This window comes from Conger conger, chromosome 3 (assembly GCF_963514075.1).
Source record: "Conger conger chromosome 3, fConCon1.1, whole genome shotgun sequence".
NCBI lineage: Eukaryota > Metazoa > Chordata > Actinopteri > Anguilliformes > Congridae > Conger > Conger conger.
This window is the reverse complement of record NC_083762.1, coordinates 28,647,297-28,669,599: the sequence shown is the minus strand read 5'-3', so window position 1 is coordinate 28,669,599 and position 22,303 is coordinate 28,647,297. Positions and strand designations below refer to the sequence as shown.

General features: G+C 43.6%; 1 protein-coding gene across 4 annotated transcripts in view; it reads left to right on the top strand.

Annotated features, from left to right (window-relative positions):
- LOC133123103 (dedicator of cytokinesis protein 9-like) overlaps positions 1 to 22,303 on the top strand; it is a 106,394-nt gene that overhangs the window by 64,173 nt on the left and 19,918 nt on the right. For all 4 annotated transcript variants that reach the window (XR_009708197.1, XM_061233388.1, XM_061233387.1 and 1 more), the window contains exons 7-30: positions 173 to 307; positions 6,134 to 6,308; positions 7,583 to 7,635; positions 8,713 to 8,787; positions 8,973 to 9,113; positions 9,314 to 9,526; positions 10,012 to 10,134; positions 10,504 to 10,586; positions 11,436 to 11,558; positions 11,833 to 11,912; positions 12,014 to 12,201; positions 12,743 to 12,808; positions 12,954 to 13,046; positions 13,669 to 13,792; positions 14,587 to 14,705; positions 15,207 to 15,293; positions 15,437 to 15,526; positions 17,387 to 17,502; positions 17,747 to 17,816; positions 18,193 to 18,318; positions 19,139 to 19,210; positions 19,692 to 19,838; positions 20,372 to 20,455; positions 20,643 to 20,754. Coding sequence is in view for 3 of the 4 variants with exons in the window: in XM_061233388.1 (XP_061089372.1) it covers positions 173 to 307; positions 6,134 to 6,308; positions 7,583 to 7,635; positions 8,713 to 8,787; positions 8,973 to 9,113; positions 9,314 to 9,526; positions 10,012 to 10,134; positions 10,504 to 10,586; positions 11,436 to 11,558; positions 11,833 to 11,912; positions 12,014 to 12,201; positions 12,743 to 12,808; positions 12,954 to 13,046; positions 13,669 to 13,792; positions 14,587 to 14,705; positions 15,207 to 15,293; positions 15,437 to 15,526; positions 17,387 to 17,502; positions 17,747 to 17,816; positions 18,193 to 18,318; positions 19,139 to 19,210; positions 19,692 to 19,838; positions 20,372 to 20,455; positions 20,643 to 20,754 (2,695 nt within the window). In the remaining variant the exon portion in view is untranslated. The remainder of the gene's footprint in view (positions 1 to 172; positions 308 to 6,133; positions 6,309 to 7,582; positions 7,636 to 8,712; positions 8,788 to 8,972; positions 9,114 to 9,313; positions 9,527 to 10,011; positions 10,135 to 10,503; positions 10,587 to 11,435; positions 11,559 to 11,832; positions 11,913 to 12,013; positions 12,202 to 12,742; positions 12,809 to 12,953; positions 13,047 to 13,668; positions 13,793 to 14,586; positions 14,706 to 15,206; positions 15,294 to 15,436; positions 15,527 to 17,386; positions 17,503 to 17,746; positions 17,817 to 18,192; positions 18,319 to 19,138; positions 19,211 to 19,691; positions 19,839 to 20,371; positions 20,456 to 20,642; positions 20,755 to 22,303) is intronic.

The window sequence follows — 22,303 nt, the reverse complement described above, 5'->3', positions numbered from 1 at the left end:
GTCATGTCCCCCCATATGTTATGGGGTCAAGGGCAATGGGATTTAGAGTACCTTCTATTCTCCAGTTTATGCTCATTTTTCATGTCATTTCTTAGTTCCTTGTTTTATAAAAGGTACATACGTTGTTGATGGATTGTTTGCTTGTTTGTTCCACTTTTAATCTGCCTTCTAGTCCTTCAAGAGGAGATATTTCCACCTGACCCAGCTTGTAGACGGCTCTTACAATCTCAACTTCTACAAGGATGAGAAAATCTCCAAAGAACCCAAAGGAACAATATTCCTGGACTCCTGCATGGGGGTTGTTCAGGTGATTGCTTTAAAATATACTCAAGATTACTGGGACTTGAAGTGATTAAATAGTACTCTAAAACCATTAATATTGGGTTACATTACTTTTTGTCTGACTATGTAGTCCTATGCAGTCAGCATTGGATTTACAATCCAGTTTTATTATATTTTACTTTTGTGTTTTATTTCCAGGGTATTGGAATTATTGTAGTTGTAAAAAATCATGGCACTACTGTATTTATTGTTATATTTCTGGCAATATCTGCTCTGTGCTATTGCAAGCCAATACCGGGTATTTCCCAACCATTGTTTTCAGGCCAAAGACCTCCCTTGAGTATATTCCTTGAGTGTATCACTTTTTACATAACCTGGTGGATTGTAACCCTCTGTGGTGTTAATTCATTACCATTATGATGCATTTTTTGTTTTCTTTGTCTTCTTTAATTGTTCCAAATTGTAGTCTGTCACAAATGTTGGTTGTTGTAACTTTAGTGAAGTTTTAAAATCCCTTCAGCAAACATTATGACTGGTCTCATCACACATACCTGTACTGTATATGGTAGCCTAATATACTGTCATAAGGCTGACATCTGAACCTCAAATGCACTTTCTCTCCGTTAAAGTTACAGCTGACTCTTCACTGCTGAAGATAAGGTGGCTGTAGGTCATAATCTGCCCTGTGCTTTGCTGGGGTGTCTTTCAGTAATGCTTGCACTGATTTACCTGGAGTAGAGAAGTCTCTCCATTCTCACAAATCGCACAGTAGTTGGCGGAATAATTTTGAATTCACTTTTTGTGAAACGGAAAGGAGATTCAGAATGAGGGTGCAGGAACACAGCTCGTTGTGGGTCCTGTTACCTCGAAGGCCACCCAAGAGCTGTTTTTGTTTCTTTTTTCCCTGAGAAATGAGGAAGGAGCTGCTGTGAGCTGCAGTGGTGTCAGCCTGTCCTTCCTGTTGCTGGGAATTGGAGGTGGGAGTGGAGGTGCTGAGCTGACTGTAGACCCTCCACGCTCTCCCGAGACTCGACACAGCCCTGTCCGCGCTGGAATAATAACCCCCCTCACAGCGCTGCCATTTCATTAATGTGAGGGGTGGGAGGTTCCACTCAGCCACAGTGCACAGGGGGAGAGGAGGCCCTGCTGGTGTAGAGGGCCCTGCTGAAACAACAGTTCAAGATAGGTTTGAAACAGCTGGTAACTGGTTGACCAGTTCAGACCAGCTCCCTACTCAACAAGGTTTAGCTAGTTGACCAGTTCTGACCAACTCCCAGTTTGACATGTGTAGGGTCCTTCGCACAGGGCACAAAATTACTGTAGGGTCCTCGCACGGGCCGCCAAATAACGTAGGGATTTTACTCTCTACGAAACCGGGGCGCCAGTTAATGTTATGTAGCAGTATAACTGCAAAAAGTAATTAATAAAATTACTGTTATCAGAAATATCTAACCACAAATTTTGGATTTTAATTAATAATTAAAACAACTAATATTAATGATTAAACATACCGATGGTTGGAAGTTCTTCAAAAGACTGCTTTAACTCGGCTCTCATGTCTATGTGACGCCAAAACAGACACCGGGTTTAATAAAATAAATGTATTAAACAAACGTACAAACACAGAACAGATAAACTAACGGGAAGTTAGTAGAGGAAGTTACTAGGGTGTGTGTGTGTGTGTGTGTGCGCGCACAAGCGCACGTGTCCCTTGGACAAAGGAAAGGTAAATTGGGCGTGTCAGTGATAGAGTTAGCTGTGACAAGAGACTACTTGCGTAGTTTTACTCTAATTACATACGCGAAAGATGGCGAATCAATTCAGGTATATACATGGCTAACAAAAATACATTAAAACGGTAAGACGGCAAATATAGAACACAGATTCACAATATCAGTCTAGAGTAAACTAAACACTGGCTATGCCTGAATCTTTGTTCTCTTACTGAGTCCATACGCATTGGATCCAAAAGACGTGCTGTCCTTATAGGAGATGGTGCTGTGAATGTGTGTCCTGGAGAGGTGCGCGAAGCTGGGGCGTTTTCTGGGTGGAAAAGTTTGTTGATGTTGTTCCTTGGTGAACTTTGCAGGGGTAAACTGATGTAGCCTTCCGCGTACACCAGTTTCCACTCGCTATAGGCCACGAAGTTACTGCGAGGTAACTAGGTGTGTCCGTAGGCCTGGTAGTGCGCTGTGCAACATTCAGCCTCTGTCCGAGTCTCGGAGCAGATGAGCTGAAGCGAATGGCCAAAAAGGGTGCGTCGAGGAAGGGTGGAAGAAGAGAAAGAAAAAGAGAGAGATCCCGAGAACATGTCTTGCTCTTATACGGGAAAGTTTATTGCTCCCGCCATTACGGGATTGGCTGAACCAAGCTAGATGTCTTGCGGGGTGGACATCGTGGAATTGTCCTGTGGGATTGTGGGAGTTGTAGTTCCTACACATGTTTTGACTAACTCAAGATATGTTTTGAAATGGCTGGCAGGTGGTTGACCAGCTCATACCCAGCTAGACCAGGATAGTACCAGCTTGACCAGCTCAGTTTTAAAGCTTGCCAAGCTGGCATAGCTAGATTTTGCAGCAGGGAATGTATCTGTTTTTATCCACTTCCATAGGAATTAGGGTGTTCTATGGTATGGTTCATCCCACTGCTCCATTTATGCAATTTGATTTTCATACTTAATCACTTCAGAAACAAAAATGAAAACTGGAGGAGATGGGGATGCTAATTTTAGGCTTCTGTTACTGTAGAGGTTCCCCTCGCAACAGCTAGTTTTGATTTACCTTGCCAAAACAATGCACTGCATGCCTTTTCTCTTGTTCTCTTGCTTTTGGAGCAGACTAATTTTGCTTTTCAGGATTTTGGATTCCTGATCCACTTGTCTTTCTGCATTTCCTGACTCAGCTTTCTCTTCTGGCCCAATTACTTTACACGTGGCTCATCCATGTCCCACGCAGCTGAAGATGTACTGCATGTGAAGATGTGTGTTGTGTTGCCAAAATAGCGGCAGTCCAGTTATAAACCGAAACAGCCATCCTGGAAGTGGATCTGCATATTGTTAAACGTGGAATTTATGATGGATAGAGTGAGAACTGACTGGCCAGAGAATTCTTGAACCATTTCTTCCTAAGTCTACAGCTCCTAAAGATCCTTGGATGTACTCTGTTCCCCTTAAAGGCCCCTCCCTTTTGGGACACCCACTCTCGATGACATCCCCCTAGCCAGCTCCTGGCCTCCATTTCCCCTCCTCAAAATGCTCCACTGCAGCTTATGGACTATGAGACTCAGTCCTGATAATGGCTCAGCCACTAAAAACTCTGACCATGAGCATAAGCCAGGCCCTGCAGTCTAGACACCACTAGTTCAAGTCTGGGGTATGTCATCAGCTGGCGATGGGAGTCTGCAACAGTGGGCCTCGTACTGCCGGGAAAGTGTGAGTATAGCTTGGACAGGGATTCTCAGATTACCTCTGCATAAGCACCACTGAGCTGCTTATCAGGCTCCTGTAGGTTACCAGCTGAGAGATGCACCCCTCATTTGAATGGTGCTAGTATTCAGAGTTAGAGATTTTCCAAAGGTGGGATTAACCAGAGCCTCTCACTTACCCAAAGATACAAAACACTCTCAGAAATAAAAGTATGAAAAGTGCTGAAAAAATGTTGCCCCTTGCCAGTAATTTATTTATTCATTTTGTACCAAAGAGAAAAAACAAACAAAGAGAACATTACAATGTGCAACATCGTTATTATGAATTTGAATGTTGCATCATGGTAACCTACATGGCCAACTTTACCACACCTCACTGTGCTTCACTAGGTAATTAGCCAAGCTACTGTCCTATAGCACACTGTGTGATTTGCTGTGTGGAAAATACATGTTGATTTGCAGTACTGGAGAATTGCACATGTGAGCTTAACCTGTGGGTGGAGTACCGGTAACTTGAGAGCAGTGTAATTGGTGATTTCGACTGGAAGAAAAATGGAGGCTGGAAATATATCGACGGATCAATGGTCTGGCACTCCGGGACGCCTTTTGGATTTTCTATCAGTACCAAAGGGCTGTCCGCCATCTTGTCTGACCACATCCTCATTCCTAATGCTCTGCGAAGGAAATCATCCAGGATTTCACCCTTTTATCCTGCAGTGTGCAGTCTATAGACTTATTCAACCATGACTCCATGTGCTGAACATGAGGTCAGCATATTTTCTTCATTTGCACAGATTTTTAATAGCGCCAGCAGAGAGTTTGGGGCCGGCCTCCTAGATGGATGCAAGCAGGCAGAATAATTAACTGAGATCTCAGTATGTGAGCCATGGTTTTATATCAGGCTCCTGCCTTGTTGTTTTACAGTCCGTCTCACCTGGAATAAAATGACTGCGTAGGATGATGGCATGCGTCTACATTGTTTCTATTGTTGTCAATCCCACTTGGAATGTAAACTCTGGGATGATGTGGCCTGCCCGTGTTTTAAAAAAGTGCATCTGCTGCCTTGGCTTCTGTAGGTAGAGTTCCTCCCAGGCATGGTAATATTCTTTGTTAGAGCCTAATTAGCTCTCTCATATTGTTAAGTGCCGTCACATTCCAGATTGAGAGGAACAGGGAGGTAGGGGGGGCGATGGAAAGTGCTTGTTTGCTTAATTTGGGTTTGATTGGCAGCCCCCTCCCCAGTACTCTTTTAATGAAAGAAACCATCTGGGTTCCTTTCAAGTCAGCAATGCACCTCTTCTGAAGTTTCTCTGCTGTGTTATGAGCGTTTTCTTCCTCCCAATACTGTACTTGCCTCCTCTGTGGTTGTAAAACATTCCGCTATAATTACCCTCCTGCCCTGATAAGATGAATCAAGCATTTTTGTAACACTGTGCATTGTTTTATTTAACTCCTCTTTACGGCACTCTTAGTCACAAATGTATAAAAATAACTGTCCAGGGAGTGTAGATATGGAGGAGGTTTATTTAAATTCCAAGAATGGTATTAGCCTCCTTCTCAAATTCCATGTCTATCAAAGCCATAGTTCAATAAGGCAGGCTGCATTTGCTTCAGAAATAGCAGAGGTGGAAGACGCAGTCAACACAAGTGACTTTGTGCAGTCCTGGCAGCTTGGTTGCACACTTGGTTGCACACATGGAACTGTTTTCACACCCTCCTCAGCTCTCTGTGGCCAAGGGCGTTACCAAGTTCCCTTTCTCTCTAGATCAAAGCATCATAACATAAAAGCAGCAAATTAGGGGACATAGGGAATTTAAGGCACATCTAAGAAACAAATACCACCTTTATTAGCAGAACACTAATGGTAGGAGTACTGGGCCCCTTTGTTTTGTGCATAATGATTAAGACTGTTGTTTTCTGAAACCAGTCTCATCATTAAATAACACACCATGTGTAAAGAAAACGTATTCAAATGGCTTTTGTCCTTTAGCGATACCGCTTCTAAAAAATAGCACTTGCCAGCACCCTTTGTCTGTTGAGTTTAGTCTGCAGTCTGGTGACCTGATATATTTTTTTATGTTAACTTTGGGGCATGATTTGGAACATTCTGTTTTGGTCTGGTTGCTTTTTATGAATTGAAGTTAAAAAGTAGTTGAATTGTTGAATTGAATTCAAGTTGAATTGAATTAAAAAGCAACATTAAAAACCTTTACTGGATTATCAAACTAAAAATGTAGTACATCACTGTGCAGTCATACCACACTGCACTGGTGCTGACAGAGGTCTTTGATTCATTATTACTATGGAATGTACAAGTGTAGGCCAGTTTCTCCATGACAGCCCCACTGCATCCACCTAACATCAGGTCCAAAAAGATGCAGTCATGTTCTCAACATCTCAGTGCTTTCTCTCTTCCTTCTGGCTCCAGAACAACAGGGTGCGTCGCTTTGCTTTTGAGCTGAAGATGCAGGATAAGAGCACCTACCTGCTGGCAGCGGACAGCGAGATTGAGATGGACGAGTGGATCGGCACCCTCAACAAGATCCTCCACACCAGCTTTGAGCTCGCCATGCAGGAGAAGAGGAACGGGGACCTGCACGATGGTGTGTGTGTGTGTGTGTGTGTATCTGCCTGCATGTGCGCATGTGAATGAGTGAGTCAGTCAGTCAGTGAGTATTAATGTTGAGTCACATTATCCATGTTAACGTGAAAAGGGTGAGGAGGGCAATAGCGAGGTGCAATGAATAGTCACATTGCTGCATTACATTGCTTTCATGGACCTTTAGCCTTTGGTCAATAAGAGTGAGAGCACCCTGAACATACCTTACATTTCCCATGTACTCTCTGTTCAGTAATATCCTCTCATAGGCTCACACAGGTCCCTTTCATGGAGAAAAGGGAGTTCAGGGGCTGGAGAAGAATGAGGTATGCTGTAGGCTGGGGTATACTTTGTGAAGCATATTGTGCTAAATTCTTTGTCAAGTGCTCTATATATATAAAATATGATATGAGAAGCCCTGAGACAGGACAGCACAGCTGCATCCCCAGGAAGGCTTAGTTTGAAAAGGCTTCAAGCTTTCTTTCAGATTATGGCGGGTTCCACCAGTCTGCAGTCTCTCCGGAAGCATTGACATGGCAGAAATTAAGCCCTGAGTTCCCTCCATATGGAGGCATCACGCATTTTATCGCACACTGCCAAATTCGAGCAGCTTCGCCCGCACCTGCAGATCAGAGATGGCAGTGTTTGTTGATGTGGCTGTTTTGGCTGGAAGTCAATTCAGCCGTAGACCCGCATAACAGGATTGACTCTCCATCCTGCTGTCAATCGGTTCGGTGTGGGATGACTCCTACCCCATTGTAGCAATCCGTTTGGGAAACCTGCCACAAATTCCAGCTCCCCCAGGAGGTGCTACGGACCACCCAGCCTTTAAAAGCTCTCCCCTCTCCCCTGATCTCAGCGCGCAGGCAAGAGTCAGTGTGTCTGCTCTGTAATCTCACAAACACGTCTGTTCATTATTGTTTAAGGTACTGTAATAACACCCCCTCTTACAGGATTTCACGATTTTGTGTTAAGCAAAAAGAATCCTGTCTGATCTCTGTACTTTCACGGGAAACTCTATTTGGCATGAGAGACCACTTTCAGGCGAGCAATATGTCTGCTGAAATCAGTTTTGTAACCTTTCACTGCTGTTAATATGACATTATTATTATTATCATTGAGGGTTGAGAAGCTGGTTATGTTTTGCTACATCATGTTCTCCAGTTTCCTTCTTCCTATTTTTTATACTGGATGAAAATGGTGCTAGGTGTGTGGGTTCTAGTTATGCCTGAGTGTTAGGGTTATGATTAATCGGGGGTAATCTGATCTCCTTTACAGACGATGAACTGGGGAAGGCAGACAGCTCTTCTGGGAGTTTAGAGAGTTTTCAGGTAGGTCCTGTTGCCATAGGAAAGGAGTTCATGTGCCAATACTCACACTATATCCCTATGATGCTATACCTAGGTTTTCCTTGGAAATCTTTTTGGAGCTATACACAAATATACAGAGGAGGATGAGAATGTGACTCATGTCTTTGAGCAAGTGTCAGTTTAAGAATTAAAAATCAATTTCAGAATCTGAATCTATGATTTGGCTCTAATTTGTAGACTTAATTACATTAAATTATGATATATTAAACATATTTTACAATTATGGAAAGTTGAAAAGAAAAGCTTCACATTTGGAGAAGACAATTTTTCTCCTGTCCTACAAATGTGGAATATAAATTTGCAGTATTAAAGCGTCAAAAATTGACATTTCTTATGTAAAGTAACATGAGAACTGGACTGGAACAACACTGGACTGGAAAGAATGCTCGAGAGGATTTTGACTAATTTGACATTTTCACTCATTTGAGATGGATAGAGTTGTTCCATCATGATTCCCTTTCGCATGTGCTGAGCTGCGTGGCTGTTGCCGATTCTTCGAGCCAGACTGGAGCAGTGTTCGGTTAGAAATGTGCTGTGCTTTGAAAAGGCTGGCCATATGTCGGCAGTGGAGGGATGCTCCCATGTGTGTCTGGGGATGGGGAACGTGGCGGTCTCGTGACAGCCTCGGCTTGCAGGCCTGCCAGTTTGAAGGACAGCTTGCCTCCATATGTCCGTGGCTCCACAATACCCTCTGAATGCCCTGCCATCCAGCAGAACCTCCCCCTCTCCCCCACCCTCCAGCCTCCCTGCCTCGACAATGAGGTGACTGCCCCCTGGGAAATGGGCTTGGGCGGAGGTAGATTCTGTTGGACAGCGTATTGTGACAATCGTACATTCTCAGCACTGTACCACTGACTCGGCACTTGTTCCTGATCCAAATGAACCCAAACACCCTTGAGCTACAGCAGGACTGCAGATACACGGATTCACTGCAGAACCTCTTTTGAAATTTCCCACACGCAAACCGCCAATTGTATTTTGCTTTATGCTTTTATTTATGGAAGCACTCACTGCCATTTTGTTTTGTGTTCTCACTAGAGTGCAAGAGATATTGAGTCTAGAATAAGGAGTGAAACCAGACTGAAGTTGTTCACCCTGGACCCTGACACACAGGTCAGTGAATTTATGTAGAACTGATTATGTAGTGCAATATGACAGGCACATGAAAGCCACAATGGCTGTGATTTGGAGGTCATGTGTCTGGCCCTTGGTTTTGCTTGACTTTTGTTTCCTGTCTTAACATCCTTAAAGAGAATAACCCTGATTTTTGTTTCCTTTTGTCTTCTTTGCTATGACAGAAATTGGACTTTTCTGGAATGGAGCCAGACATTAAGCAGTTTGAGGAAAAGTTTGGAAAGCGAATTTTGGTCAACTGCAATGACTTGTCGTTCAATCTGCAAAGCTGTGTGGCTGAAAATGAAGAGGGGCCAACAACAAATGTAGGTTATGATCCTTATTTCTAATGCAATTGCGAAATAAGGCCAACTTGAAAATGTAACCAGCTAGTGCTTTTAGTCCCACAGCAGAGTTTGGCACTGTTATGACCTCTCAGCATCCACCACTGTAAACATGTCACATGTCACGTTCAGAAAAAATGGGCTTTCCTTTTGAAGACCGTTTGTTTGTGTGTGTTTTGCAGGTGGAGCCGTTTTACGTCACCCTGACGCTTTTCGACATCCAGAACAGCAGGAAGATCGCAGCGGACTTCCACGTGGATCTGAACCACAGCTCTGTCCGGCAGATGGTCTGCAGTCACAGCGGCCAGCTCATGAACGGGTGTGGAGACTCCCTGCTCGGGGGGCAGAGGACGGTCTGTGGGCTGCCAGAGGGGCTGCTGCAGTACCCCAGACAGGTTGGCCCACATGCTTCTGACATAGGAACATCTCTGGGGACTCCTGGAGAGTTTCTTCTGGCTCCTAGAAATATGGACCAGTGGTCTCCTGTGCTTCTTTGAGAAAGACCCAAAGTGATATCTTGCCTCTTCTGTAGGGTTGTGCCCACAAAATTAAACAATTCACACGTTGCATTGAGCATTGTATCCTCATTGTACTTATTTAATCGAAGGGAAATATTGCAGTTTGTTCTGCCACTAACAGAAATTCCTTTGATCTCAGCTGACGTGTGGTTGTAATTTGAATCTGCAGAATGCAAAGATGGTTTTGTTTCAAGTTTGTGGTATGTGGATGACACTAACAATAATTGTTTTTCAGTGGGAAGAGCTTCTATTGTTACTCTACTGAAGGCGAGGGAGACTGCTGCATTGATTTCCTTTTCAGTGCTGATCTCAGATCAGTCAATAGTGTGTGCCTTATTCTGTTTTAATGTGTCCTTCTACAGGGAGTATTCTCTGTGACATGTCCTCACCCTGACATATTCCTGGTGGCTCGAATTGAGAAGGTGCTGCAAGGGGGAATCACACACTGTGCTGAACCATACATGAAGAGCTCAGATGCCAGCAAGGTGCAGACACAACAGGACAAGCATGATGATAATTAAATGTGTGATTGCTCTTTCTATCCATTAGCCAAGTCAACGCAATTGCCAATAAAGACTCATTCCCCTTACAAGAATTAGCCAGTTAACTTCATGCCATTGTACTACTGTAATTGTAGCTACAAATCTACAATCTACATAATCCATTCAGGAGATTTCCGGTAATGAGATGAGTTGGCAAAGATTGTGTCAAGAGCATTAGGGAGTATTGCAATGTGCTATATGGAAATATAGTGGTTGTGCTAACTTAATCGCACTCACTAGGGCACTTAAAATAATTGCTTTCTCTGTTTTTCTGAAACAATCCTCTTCTTTCTGTCTCATTTTCACTGTCAGGCAGCACAGAAGGTCCTGAAGAACGCCAAACTCGCCTGCAGTCGATTGGGCCAGTACAGGATGCCTTTCGCATGGGCAGCCAGGTATGGGTCATTCATACAGGCTGCTTAATCTGGCCTGTGGCATTTTACATGTTATACTGGCCTTGATGGAGGATTCCTGGAGAAACGGTCAGTGTGAAATGTGAAATGATTCTGTCAAAGCATGTATTTGGAATGTGCTTCCGTCCGTATGTTTCAGTCCGGGTGCACATGAAGTGGCGCCTGCTTCTTCTGGGCATTTATAGTGTTACGGACTCTAGAGATTAACCAGTTGAAGCAAAGTGTCGCTGAATGGGACTACCCTGAATTTCAGCAGGGTCTTGCAACAAATAAACAAACGTGTAGCTCCCCACTGGTCAACACTGTGCTAATCAGCTAACTGACATGATAGTGCTGTGACATCTAAGCACATAGATGAGCCTAACACATAAGTCTGCCCTCTGTCCACATTCTCTAATTGTTTGGACCCGTGAGTTTACTTTTTTGGTCTTTGATCAGTGTCCCATGCTCACGCTGGCTTGCCAAAATAAAAGCCTTTTCTGTCACACAATAAATGGCCTGATTTTTCAAGAGTTGGTTTTCATTTCACAGTTAGTTAATGTTCCGCTGGGTGCTTCAGAATTCCACTGCATCTTTAAAGGTCTAAACGAGCCTGGATGTGTTGCTGGGTGTCAATTGTCTTTCCGAACGTGGCCCACTTATGCCCGTGGTTTTCCGAGGAGCTGCAGAAGCTGTGGAAAGGGAATGAGAGAGTGGAAAAATGCTCCAACCCTGTGGAGCCATTATCCAAGAGTCCTGAGAGAATATTGGGAATAAACCTTTGTGAGGGAACGAGGAATATGGTGTGTGAAACGTCCTTCTCTTGAAAGCTTGTCTCTTTTCTCTGCACAGGCCCTTGTTCAAAGACGCGTCGGGCACTCTGGACAAGGCTTCCCGCTTCTCCGCCATCTACAGGCAGGACAGCAGCAAGCTGTCAAATGAAGACATGTTCAAACTACTGGCGGATTTCAGAAAGTTTGTACAGTCTTGTGAACTTCTTGTGCACCCGAGTTGAGTCTTGTTTATAGAAAAGCAGAAAGTGTACAGTCAAAATGTACTGTGCTAGGGGTTGTGCTACTGAATGTATTTGAACCATTGGGGTTCTTAGAGGCAATCATGTGTGGAATAACTAAGTCTGTGGGGGAGACTCCTGCTCAGTTGTAGGTTATAAGTCTTCCAAAGCCCAAGTGTGTGTGCATGTGTGTGACTACAAGCCCTGAACTGGTACGTATGCATCTCTCTTCCTCAGGCCAGAAAAGATGGCTAAGCTTCCAGTCATCTTAGGAAATCTGGACGTGACCATCGACATCGTTGCCCCAGACTTGACAAGTAAGATGTCTGCTCTGAACTGTCGCCGACCATCTTCATCCTGTGAAGGAGATCAGTCTCATCATTGCTCCAATGCTGTTTCCCTCTTCCTTCCACTGCAGATTGTGTCACTTCATCCTACATTCCTGTGAGGCCCTTTGAGACCAATGGGAAGACGAATGTGTTGTTTGAAGTGGAAGAGTTTGTGCCCTGCATAGCTAAGTGCTCCCAGCCTTTCACCAACTACAACAACCACCTCTACGTCTACCCCAGGCACCTGAAGTACGACAGCCAAAAGTCTTTTGCCAAGGTAAGGGCACAAAGTTGGACTTTGTGGTGTAACTATCGTAAAAATCTCATTGTTTTATCTGGAATAAAGAAAAAAGGCTGTGTACTCAGAAGCTTATGCTTTACATTATGAAATACATGAAAATTAATGAATTTCATGTATCTTTGATTTTCAGTTAAAAGTCAGATTATCTGAATACATGTGAATATCAGTCACGCCTTTGTAAATATGCAAGTTATGGCAAATATAAGGAAGAACAGGTTTTTGTGGTTATGGTGGCCAAGATTTTAAATTGTATCAGGACCCTCTAAATTGCCTCCAGATGATAGTTGCACATCAAGTAAGATCTGATGATGGCCTGCCAAGTCAAATGTTTTTGCCAGTAAAATCACACTGAACACATAGATTGAAAACATTTACAAGGAACAAGAGAAACATTTTAGAAGTGCACTTTCCAGCCAGCACTGAACGAGTGTCCCAGAAGCCTTTTCTCTATATGGGTCAGCTTTCAGCTCTTTCTCCCTCCTTCCCTCCTTCTCTCTTTCTCTCTCCCCCTCCTCAGGCTAGGAACATAGCGGTCTGCATCGAGTTCAAGGACTCGGATGAGGAGGAGGCCCAGCCGCTTAAGGTTAGCTCCAGTCACCCTCCACTCCCCATTCATAATATATAACTGCGAATCTGTACCAATCTTAAATTATTTGAAAATTGGAAATGTAAGATACATGAAATGGCGTCACTGGAATCAGTTAATCACTCTGTTGTTATGACTGCAGTGCATCTACGGTAGACCTGGAGGACCTTTGTTCATGAAGAACGCCTTTGCTGCAGTGCTACACCACCAACAGAACCCAGAGTTCTATGATGAAGTGAGTGCTTTCAATCGGCCCTTCATTGCGAGGGGAATTTAATAATTCTATGTGTTCATATGATACTCCAGGGTTTAAACAGTTCAGCATACACTCAGGGAGCACTTTATTAGGTATTTATTAGACGTATTTTTTAGACTTATTAAGTCTTCTGCCGCTTTAGCCTATCCACCAGGTTTGATGCGTTGTGTGTTCAGAGAAGATTTTCTGCATACCACTGTTGTAATGTGTGGTTATTTGCGTTACTGTCACCTTCCTGTGACCCGTATCTGCATGAATATAATCTCATGAATAAGTAGGTGTACAGGTATTCCTAATAAAGTCCTCAGTGAGTGTGTGTGCTGGGTCAAATATGCACCATGGTATTGTATACTGTAAGCGGAGTGGTCATGAAACACGGAAGTAGCTTCATCTTTGTTCCTTGTATTTCAAAATGAGCCCCCATTGTTCTTCCAGTGTTAAGTTCTTCCATGTGTGACAGGATTTCTGAATGCCGATTCAGTTGTACTAAAATAACAGTTACCCGGATGACCTTGTGCTAGCAGATCTCCCTGTAGATCGTAAGAGTATAAAGAACAGCTGCATGTGCCTGGTGTATGACTGTATTTGCCCCCTCTCTCAGTTCAAGCTGGAGCTTCCCACCCAGATCACTGAGAAGCACCACCTGCTCTTCACCTTCTACCACATCAGCTGTGACAGCAGTAGCAAGGGCAGTACCAAGAAGAGGGACCTGGTGGAGACGCAAGGTAGGCCCTGTGCACTGTAGTACATACAGTACAATTTGCTCACATATAGTCCTTGTATGGCTTCTGATTTATTACTATATCCACTGGAGCCCCTCCTTCACTCGCTGCTGGGCTGAATTCTCTCTACTTGATTTAATCTTGTAAAATGGGTGTTACCAGTGTAGCTTTTGCATCTCCGAAATCATAGACAAATAGCCAGTAAAAATAACAAAGTTAATAGCTCTCTATTATAAATTATTCCAGCTTTCTAGTAATATTCTCCTCTGCCTGGTGTGCTGGTGGGGTGCAGTGGTAGGGTCATTTTATGTCTGTGGTTCTGTGTTTCTCTGGTTCAGGGGCTCAGTGCGTCTGTGGGTCTCTGGGTCTGTGTTTCTGTATTTCTGTGGGTCTCTGGGTCTGTGTTTCTGTATTTCTGTGAGCGTCTGTGTCTGTGTTTCTGTGGGTCTCTGGGTCTGTGTTTCTGTGGGTCTCTGGGTTTGTGTTTCTGTGGCTCAGCAGGTCTCTGGGTCTGTGTTTCTGTGGGTCTCTGGGTCTGTGTTTCTGTGGGTCTGTGTTTCTTTGGTTCTGTGGCTCAGTGGGTCTGTGGTTCTGTGTTTCTGTGGTTCTATGGTTCCGTGTCTGTGTTTCTGTGGTTCTATGGTTCTGTGGCTCAGCGGGTATATGGGTCTCTTGATCTGTGGGTCTGTGTTTCTGTTGGTCTATGTTTCTGTGGGTCTCTGGGTCTGTGGGCCTCTGGGTCTGTGGGGCTGGTTTCACACGTTCAGCTGACAGGCTCTCCTCTCCTTTGCCCACAGTGGGGTACGCCTGGCTCCCCCTGCTGAAGGACGGCAGGGTGATCACCAACGAGCAGCAGATCCCCGTCTCTGCCAGTCTGCCTGCAGGCTACCTCAGCTGTCAGGAGGGTGTCACCAAGGTAACAGCCATTCATACGCACGGTGCAGCGTGGGGGGGAGGGGCTCTCTTTGTGTTTGAGGGCCAAGCCTTTGTTCATTCACCTTCATCCATTATGAGTCAGCCATAATTGCATGCTGTCTATGTCAAGGTTATTACAGAGGTGATCTGTGTAGTGAGTGTAGAGAGTGAGTGTGTGCATGTGTGTGTGTTTGTGTATGAATGACCTAGAAAAATGTGTGGTGGTTTATGCAACTACTAAAACATTTGCTTGCAAAAAGGTTTCTTATCTATTAAATCATATTGATGTTGAAACCCACTTTGTTTGGCTTGTTTTCTAAGCTACTGTATGTGTTTCAACATCCAATTCCCAAGGACTTAATTTCATTGCCTTTAGGAGTGACTCCTTGTAGAAACTCCCTGTTCTTTTAGTCCCTTTATAATTACACTTTTATTCTTGTTATTTTTCTGCTGAAGATTTATTTGGTTTAACGATTTATGTCATGCCTGTTATAAATGGCAGCATTCTGGACCTGAAATCAAATGGGTCGATGGAGGAAAACCTTTGTTCAAGGTGTCCACTCACCTTGTCTCCACTGTCTACGCTCAGGTCAGTAATATGAATGGAGATGCTAAATAGTTAAATGAATACCGGTCTAATATATCGCTAATGATTAAAACTGTAACTTTCTCTTTTACAATTTTTTGCTTAATAAATATCCAACTTTTTCATGCTTTTTATTTTTTCCTCAGGATCAACATTTGCACAATTTCTTCCATCACTGTCAGTACACACAGTCTGCAGGGCCAGTGTCGGGAGGGGAGCTGGTCAAGTACCTGAAGGTAAACCAGAGAGAAACAAAATGGAGGCTGTGAGTGATGCCAAGACAGAGACACCATGGCAACATACCAACACAGTAACAGAGCGCAAGATACAGGCAGAGACTGTCACAGAAACTAAGACCAATACACTGACAGAGATTGTAATAGTGACCAAAACAGAGACTATTACACCAAGACAGATACCAACAGAGTAAAGGCCCGGACACACCAAACCGACGGTCGGCCATTGGACATCGGTGGCGCCCTGTCGGCCGAGTCTTTCCGGTGTGTCCCGCACGCTGACACTCCGTCGGCGTGTTTTGGAGGGCTCCGACGCCGATTCAACATGTTGAATCCGTCGGTGAGAGAGTGCTCTCTGATTGGCTGTCCAGCTAGCGAATCAGTGCACGAGAAGAGAAACGGAAGCGACGAAAGCAAGCCATTCCAAAGTTACTATCACTACCAGACATAATTTTCGATTAGTATTACTAAATAGCGAGAGAACAAGGAAATTGCTGCAAACTGTTTGTTGTGAGCGAGACAATGGCTGCTTCTAGGTCCAACGCAATGCAAACGCATTCCCCGGTCTTCCGGTTTCCATTTTTTGAAAGACAAATACAGACTACCGCCACCTGCTGGTGTGGAGAGTTATTACCTCTCACGCAGGCGCAGAACGTACGTGCAACTCGGCCGTCGGCGGACCGTCGTTGCGGTGTGTTCGGCACAGCCAACATTAACGACGCGTATCGACGCGAGGCGATCTTTGTCGGCGCTCCGCGGCCGACCGTTGGTTTGGTGTGTCCGGGCCTTAACAGAGCCCAAGATAGAGGCAGACACAGAAACACAGACCAAGACACAGGTTAACATAGATAGAAACTGTAACAGACTAAGACAGAGAGAGAGGTTGTCACAAGATAGATACCATGACAAGAGAGCAACACAGTGCAAGATACGGAGTGCAAGACAGAGACTGAGATCAATAAAGAGACTGAGATTGTGACAGAGACTGAGATCAATAAAGAGACAGAGACTGAGACTGTGATAGTGGCACCTCAGCCTCTGTACACCCAGCCAGGGTGCCATACAGATGTGGTGGAGAGCACGACTCCCGTTATTTGGCAGTTTGCGCTCCTGCCCACCCCCCCCTCACCTGTCCCGCCTTTACTGCCGCCGCACTGCCACTGTCCTGCTGTGCCCCCGGTATCGCGGGATATCATGACATCAGCGGGCGTTCCCTCACTCTGACCACAATACAACAGCAACACACTGATCCTCCATTGTCCTGCCAGTGGCTACCAGTGCGAGGGTTGCACACTTGGATTCAATTATAAACACACGTGTCCAGGGAAACAATGGGGATCGGGTCAGGCGCAAGTTCAGGCACGCCAGTGATGTTCGCTGGACCTCTGCCAAATGACTCAACTGGCCTTGGGTTATCGCTGGCCTGCTGCTAATGCATCGATAGCCCCTTCACATTACTACAGGAAGTGAGTAATCAGGCATGGTCCGATCGCGCACTTTTTACAGGTGCGTCCTGTTATTCCTGTTGAGGCTTTCATATCCCGTTAGGCAAATGGTATATTTACTGTGTTTTTCTACTTCTGGGTGGGAGTCGCCACAAAGTATTTTATCATAAAATTGCATCTGAAATTGGATCGATATCGGATATTGAGAGATGCCGGAGGGGAGAAATATTTCCCCCACTGAGAAAATGTTTTGTGAAGTTGTGAGTCATGTGACTCATACCCCATCTTAATATCCTCTTGTGTTTTTGGTGTTTTTTTAAAACAGTCTTGCTGGAATAACATCATTGGCTATCACATTGTGGAAACAGGGTCTTCTACTCTCTGTTCAATAAACCGTTCCCTTTCCCTCTCGCAGAGCCTCCATGCCATGGAGAGCCATGTCATGATCAACTTCCTGCCCACCATCCTCAACCAGCTGTTCTGCGTGCTCACCAACGTCACCCATGAGGACGTGGCTGTTAACGTCACCAGGCAAGTGGTCACTTTGTCCCTGTTCAGTGGGGAATTGGAAATTTAGATTTCCTCATCAAGTATTGTGAAATATTAGGAAAATATTAAATGATTTATGAAAGGCCATTATTCAAAGATAAAAAAGGTAATGTTGGTATTTTCATGATTTCCAGAGCCCATAAGAATCATGCAACACTATTCTTTATGTAATTCTAATCCTGCTCCTCTGTATGACCTTTGACCTGTTACCTTCCTGTTCTTTTAGGGTCATGATTCACATTGTCTCCCAGTGCCATGAGGAGGGTCTGGAGCACTATTTGCGTTCATATGTGAAGGTAACTGACATTACCTAACAGTGGGTTCCTGAATTATTGGCACCCTTGATATATACTAAAAAATAATATGGTTATTGACATACAATTTCTTTTCCAACATGTGCAAAGCAGTGTGCTTTATTAATGGAATCAACCAAAAAAACTGCTTCCACAATTATTGGCACCCCTGGTTTAATACTTACTTATGCAAACACCCCAAGCACTTATGCAGTTGCGTCCTCTTCCTGGCTACCATTCCATATGTTTTACGCCTTTTTATTATTGCCCTTACAGTGCTAAGTGCTGTATTTTTTGTTCCCATTGCCCGATATGATATGATATGCTTCAATTCCGCCTTCTTTCAGTCCAGTACAATGTTTTTCTTTCCTTTCTCCAGTACGTGTTTAAGACAGAGCCGTACACAGCTACCAGCACAAGGACGGTGCACGAGGAGCTGGCCAAAGCTATGACCGCCATCCTCAAGCCTTCCACAGACTTCCTCACCAGCAACAAGCTGCTCAAGGTACAGACCTGGTCCTGCAGAGGGATTCTGTGCAGGGTGCCATGACACAGCCAAGCCCCAATACATTCTCACCACCCTACATTCACATTCATTCATTCAGAAGATGGTCTAATCTAGAGCGCTTCACACAGCTTACTTTTTTAATAAAGACCATTTATACAGCTGGATGGAGAATGAAGCAATTCCGTTGAACTGCCTTGTTAGTGCAACAATGAAGAATGGAAACAGACTGTAACCTCTGAGCTGTAATCTCATTACCTGAAAATATATCACACTGCCACCCACATCAAGTTACAAACAGAAAAGAGATTATTTCTGTTCACATGCATCGTGGATTTTTAAGAACATACACCATATCTCAGTAAAAGCTGGCTCGTGAGAGGGCAATTATTATCATATGGCATGGTAACTTTATTTCAATTCACGAAAGAAATATGGAGCGAATTGCTGTCTGAAAAGAAACAGATGTAGGGAAACACTTTTTTCACTTTAATGTGAAAAGTGTTTGACGGTTCCAGTCTTCATCGTTAGCCTGCAGTCTGGCATCTGAGTTCACAGGTGCTTCAAGGTTAGACAACCACTGCACTGTACAACCAGTTATATGGTTTTTATTCCACATAGTTATTTATCTACACAGCCAGAGCAATTATGTTCTCATTGCACTTAGTATTTTATCATTTTGTGTGCCCAAGAAAGTATGTATGATTGTGGCTCCACTTGTAAAGGGGTGATTTTAAATGTTCAAGCTTTCCAGGGAAATTCAATTGAGTATTGGAGTAATATAATATTAAGAGCACTGTTTTGTTTGTCTGTGTTTTAGTACTCTTGGTATTTCTTTGAAGCTCTTGTGAAGTCCATGGCTCAGTACTTGATAGAAAGCTGTAAAGTCAAGGTAAGTTAAATTATAAATGTCTCTGTACTGTTCCATAACATGTGTGGCATGGTATCTCTTCGACTGGTTTTCAGTATTTTATACTTTTTTGTGCCAGCAGCCTTTGTGTTCATGACCTTAAACTTCCAGACAATGACAGTCTCTCTACAGGGTCTTCCAAAATTGTACAGTACTGTCTCACTCAGACAGCACTAATTACCCAGCATAGCCCAGTGTTTACTAAATGGCGGCATCGTTCTGTGTAATCAGGGATCTCTTATAGAACCCCTCCACTCTCCCCTGTTACACACTGGGAAACATGAACAACAGTAGAAAATGGGGAATATTTGCATGAGTGAATTATCTTCCTGTGGTTGATTGGTTTTTATGGAACGGCCGTTTTGGCTTCTGCTGCTACAAAGAACTTGTCAGCAACTCTCTGTCTTTTCCTTCCTCTCTATCTTTTTCTCTCTCTGTATAACTCTCTTTCGCTCTCTCTCAGCTGTCGAGGAATCAGCGTTTCTCGGCCTCCTTCCACCACACTGTGGAGACACTGGTAAACATGATGATGCCCCACATCACCCAGAAGTACAAGGACAACCTGGACGCAGCCAGGAATGCCAACCACAGCCTGGCTGTCTTCATCAAGGTGAGGCTTAATGCCAGTGGAGCTCTGCTCTGATCTCATAACCTGCATAAGTACATTGTATCATGGGTGGGGCGAATATGGAGTATTCTTGATAAATATGTTTAACCTGTTCTTATAAATATACAGCTGTACAAATGGTGAGCATGTAAATGTAAGTCAGTGAGTAACACTGCAGTGAATTCCATCTTTTGAGTACTAACCAGATACAACTGTTATATGGGCTATAGTGTCGTTATTTCTACAGAGTGGTCTACATACACCAGACGTAATTATTTTTGGATTCAAATACTTCTCTATGCTTTACTGAGCTGGAATTATAACGTATGATTGGAACATATGAAATACTCACAAGAAGTGCAAACCCCTCCTTCTGGTCCTCTTGTTTGGCTTAATTTCACCAGGCAAGATCAATCAAGCACAGAAAAGTATTTGAATGCAAGACAATTACGTAATTGACCCAGGTCTGACATACACTGTATATTACATTTGTCATGAGGACATACAGGTTTCTCACATTGCTGATGCTTCCACAGAGGTGTTTCACTCTCATGGATAGAGGCTTCATCTTCAAGCAGATCAACAACTACATCAACTGCTTTGTGCCAGGAGACCCCAAGGTATTCAGGACGTTCTGCATACATTATGCAGTACATTATTAGCATGCACATTTATGTAGTATGATGCAGTATTTCACCCATGAGACAGTATTTCTGAACTGAGCGCTTGAGGTATCAAGGCAGGAAAAAGGGTCTGATTTTTATCTGTTGACAGTACTGTTTTCTAACGCAAACTCTCTTCTTTCAGACTCTGTATGAGTTTAAGTTTGAGTTCCTGCACGTGGTGTGCAACCACGAGCACTACATACCACTCAACCTTCCCATGCCTTTTGGAAAGGGCAGAATAATGAGGTTTCAAGGTAAATGTCTGCCCTCTCTCTGCATTTGATGAACTGATATCCACTGTCCTGCTGACTTTATATTTCAGTACATCATGAAATAATGGCAGGGTTTTGGAATACAGTTATTTTGCCTGTGCTTACTAGGTAGTGATGAAAAGTGTGATCATTCCATGGACCAGATACTGTATTAAGGGAAGGAATTGATTTAACTTTTGTATTGGTTGGGTAGTTGGTTGGTTGGTTGGCTGGTTGATTGATTGAGTGATTGAGTGTATAGTGAGTGTTTGAGAGGGGGCTCCATTATCATTATTTCTGCCTTATGAACCAAATATGCCATTAATCGGTATTGTGCCATTGTGGAGGAACACACATACCATCACAGGGTAACATGAAGTGTCATGGTGAGAGCACTGCACTCCGGACCTGATGATCAAGGTTTCTAAAATGGCTGTTGCGCCCTTCAAAATGTTGTGCCCTTCGAGATTTAACATATTCAGAGTGCCTGATGTCGTCTCGCCTGTTACTTAATGTGTCTGTGGGGGTGGGAGATCAGATGCTGTTTCTATGCTTTACTGAGCTTGTCTTATTTATTGAAACCTTCCAAAAAGTGCAGACTTTCACCAGGCAAGATCAATTGAGCACAGAAAATTGACCAAGGTCTAGTGAACATTAGCCCTGTTCCTGTCTTCAGCTCCAGCTGGTTTCTATGTTTTTTCTTTCTTTGTGAATTAGCTTTTCTGTCTCCCACCATGGAGTTGCGTGACTTTCCTGTAGGTAGGTCTGAGGTGTGCTGCTTGCCATGTCTTGCCTTGCTGTGATACCGTATTCTTGGAAAAATCTAAAAGACAAAAGGATTGATTTACTGTCTTGGTGCCATTCCATTCACCATCAGTGGCATATTTGATTTGTGATGATGTAGCTGTATTTACTACCATTATTAACACAATGATGTGTATTTTAATCTGGCAGTATGGACTGTAATTGGCTGATTTTCTGGAGAATCCTTCTGCAGTGGTCAAATATGGTGTCCAAGTTTAATCGGTTTAAGGGTGTGTGCCTGTGCATAGCATGCATGGTGCGTCAGTACACACAAGACTCTAAAAGGATGTATTAATATCCAACACACTTTTGTGTTACTTTCAGCTCATTTTGTTTCAAAGTTATTATATTTGTGTTACAAATATACAATTACTATTTACGTGTTACAAAGGGAGAGTACAATATTAGCACAGTTTTGGTGTTGAAAGTAACAAAGAATCTGTTATCTAGCCATGGAGGTGTGTTTAAAAAATGACTGGTTATGTTGTTTTTAACACATCATTTTGGAAAGATTGAGCTGACAGAAAGAGCTCACAGAACTTACTTGGCCAGGTGCTTAATGTAATGCAGCTGTGGTATCATTTGCAAAATTGTTATCTTTTAAGAAAACTATTAGTGTTAATAATACTTCTAAAAAACCTAAATCGTTCCTTCCACCTTTTACAGTATGTTCTAAGGCCAGGTGGGTGAATGTTTATAAGATTTAAGGGTAAAATTTATATTGATCTGTAGTCTGTTCTTATCCATT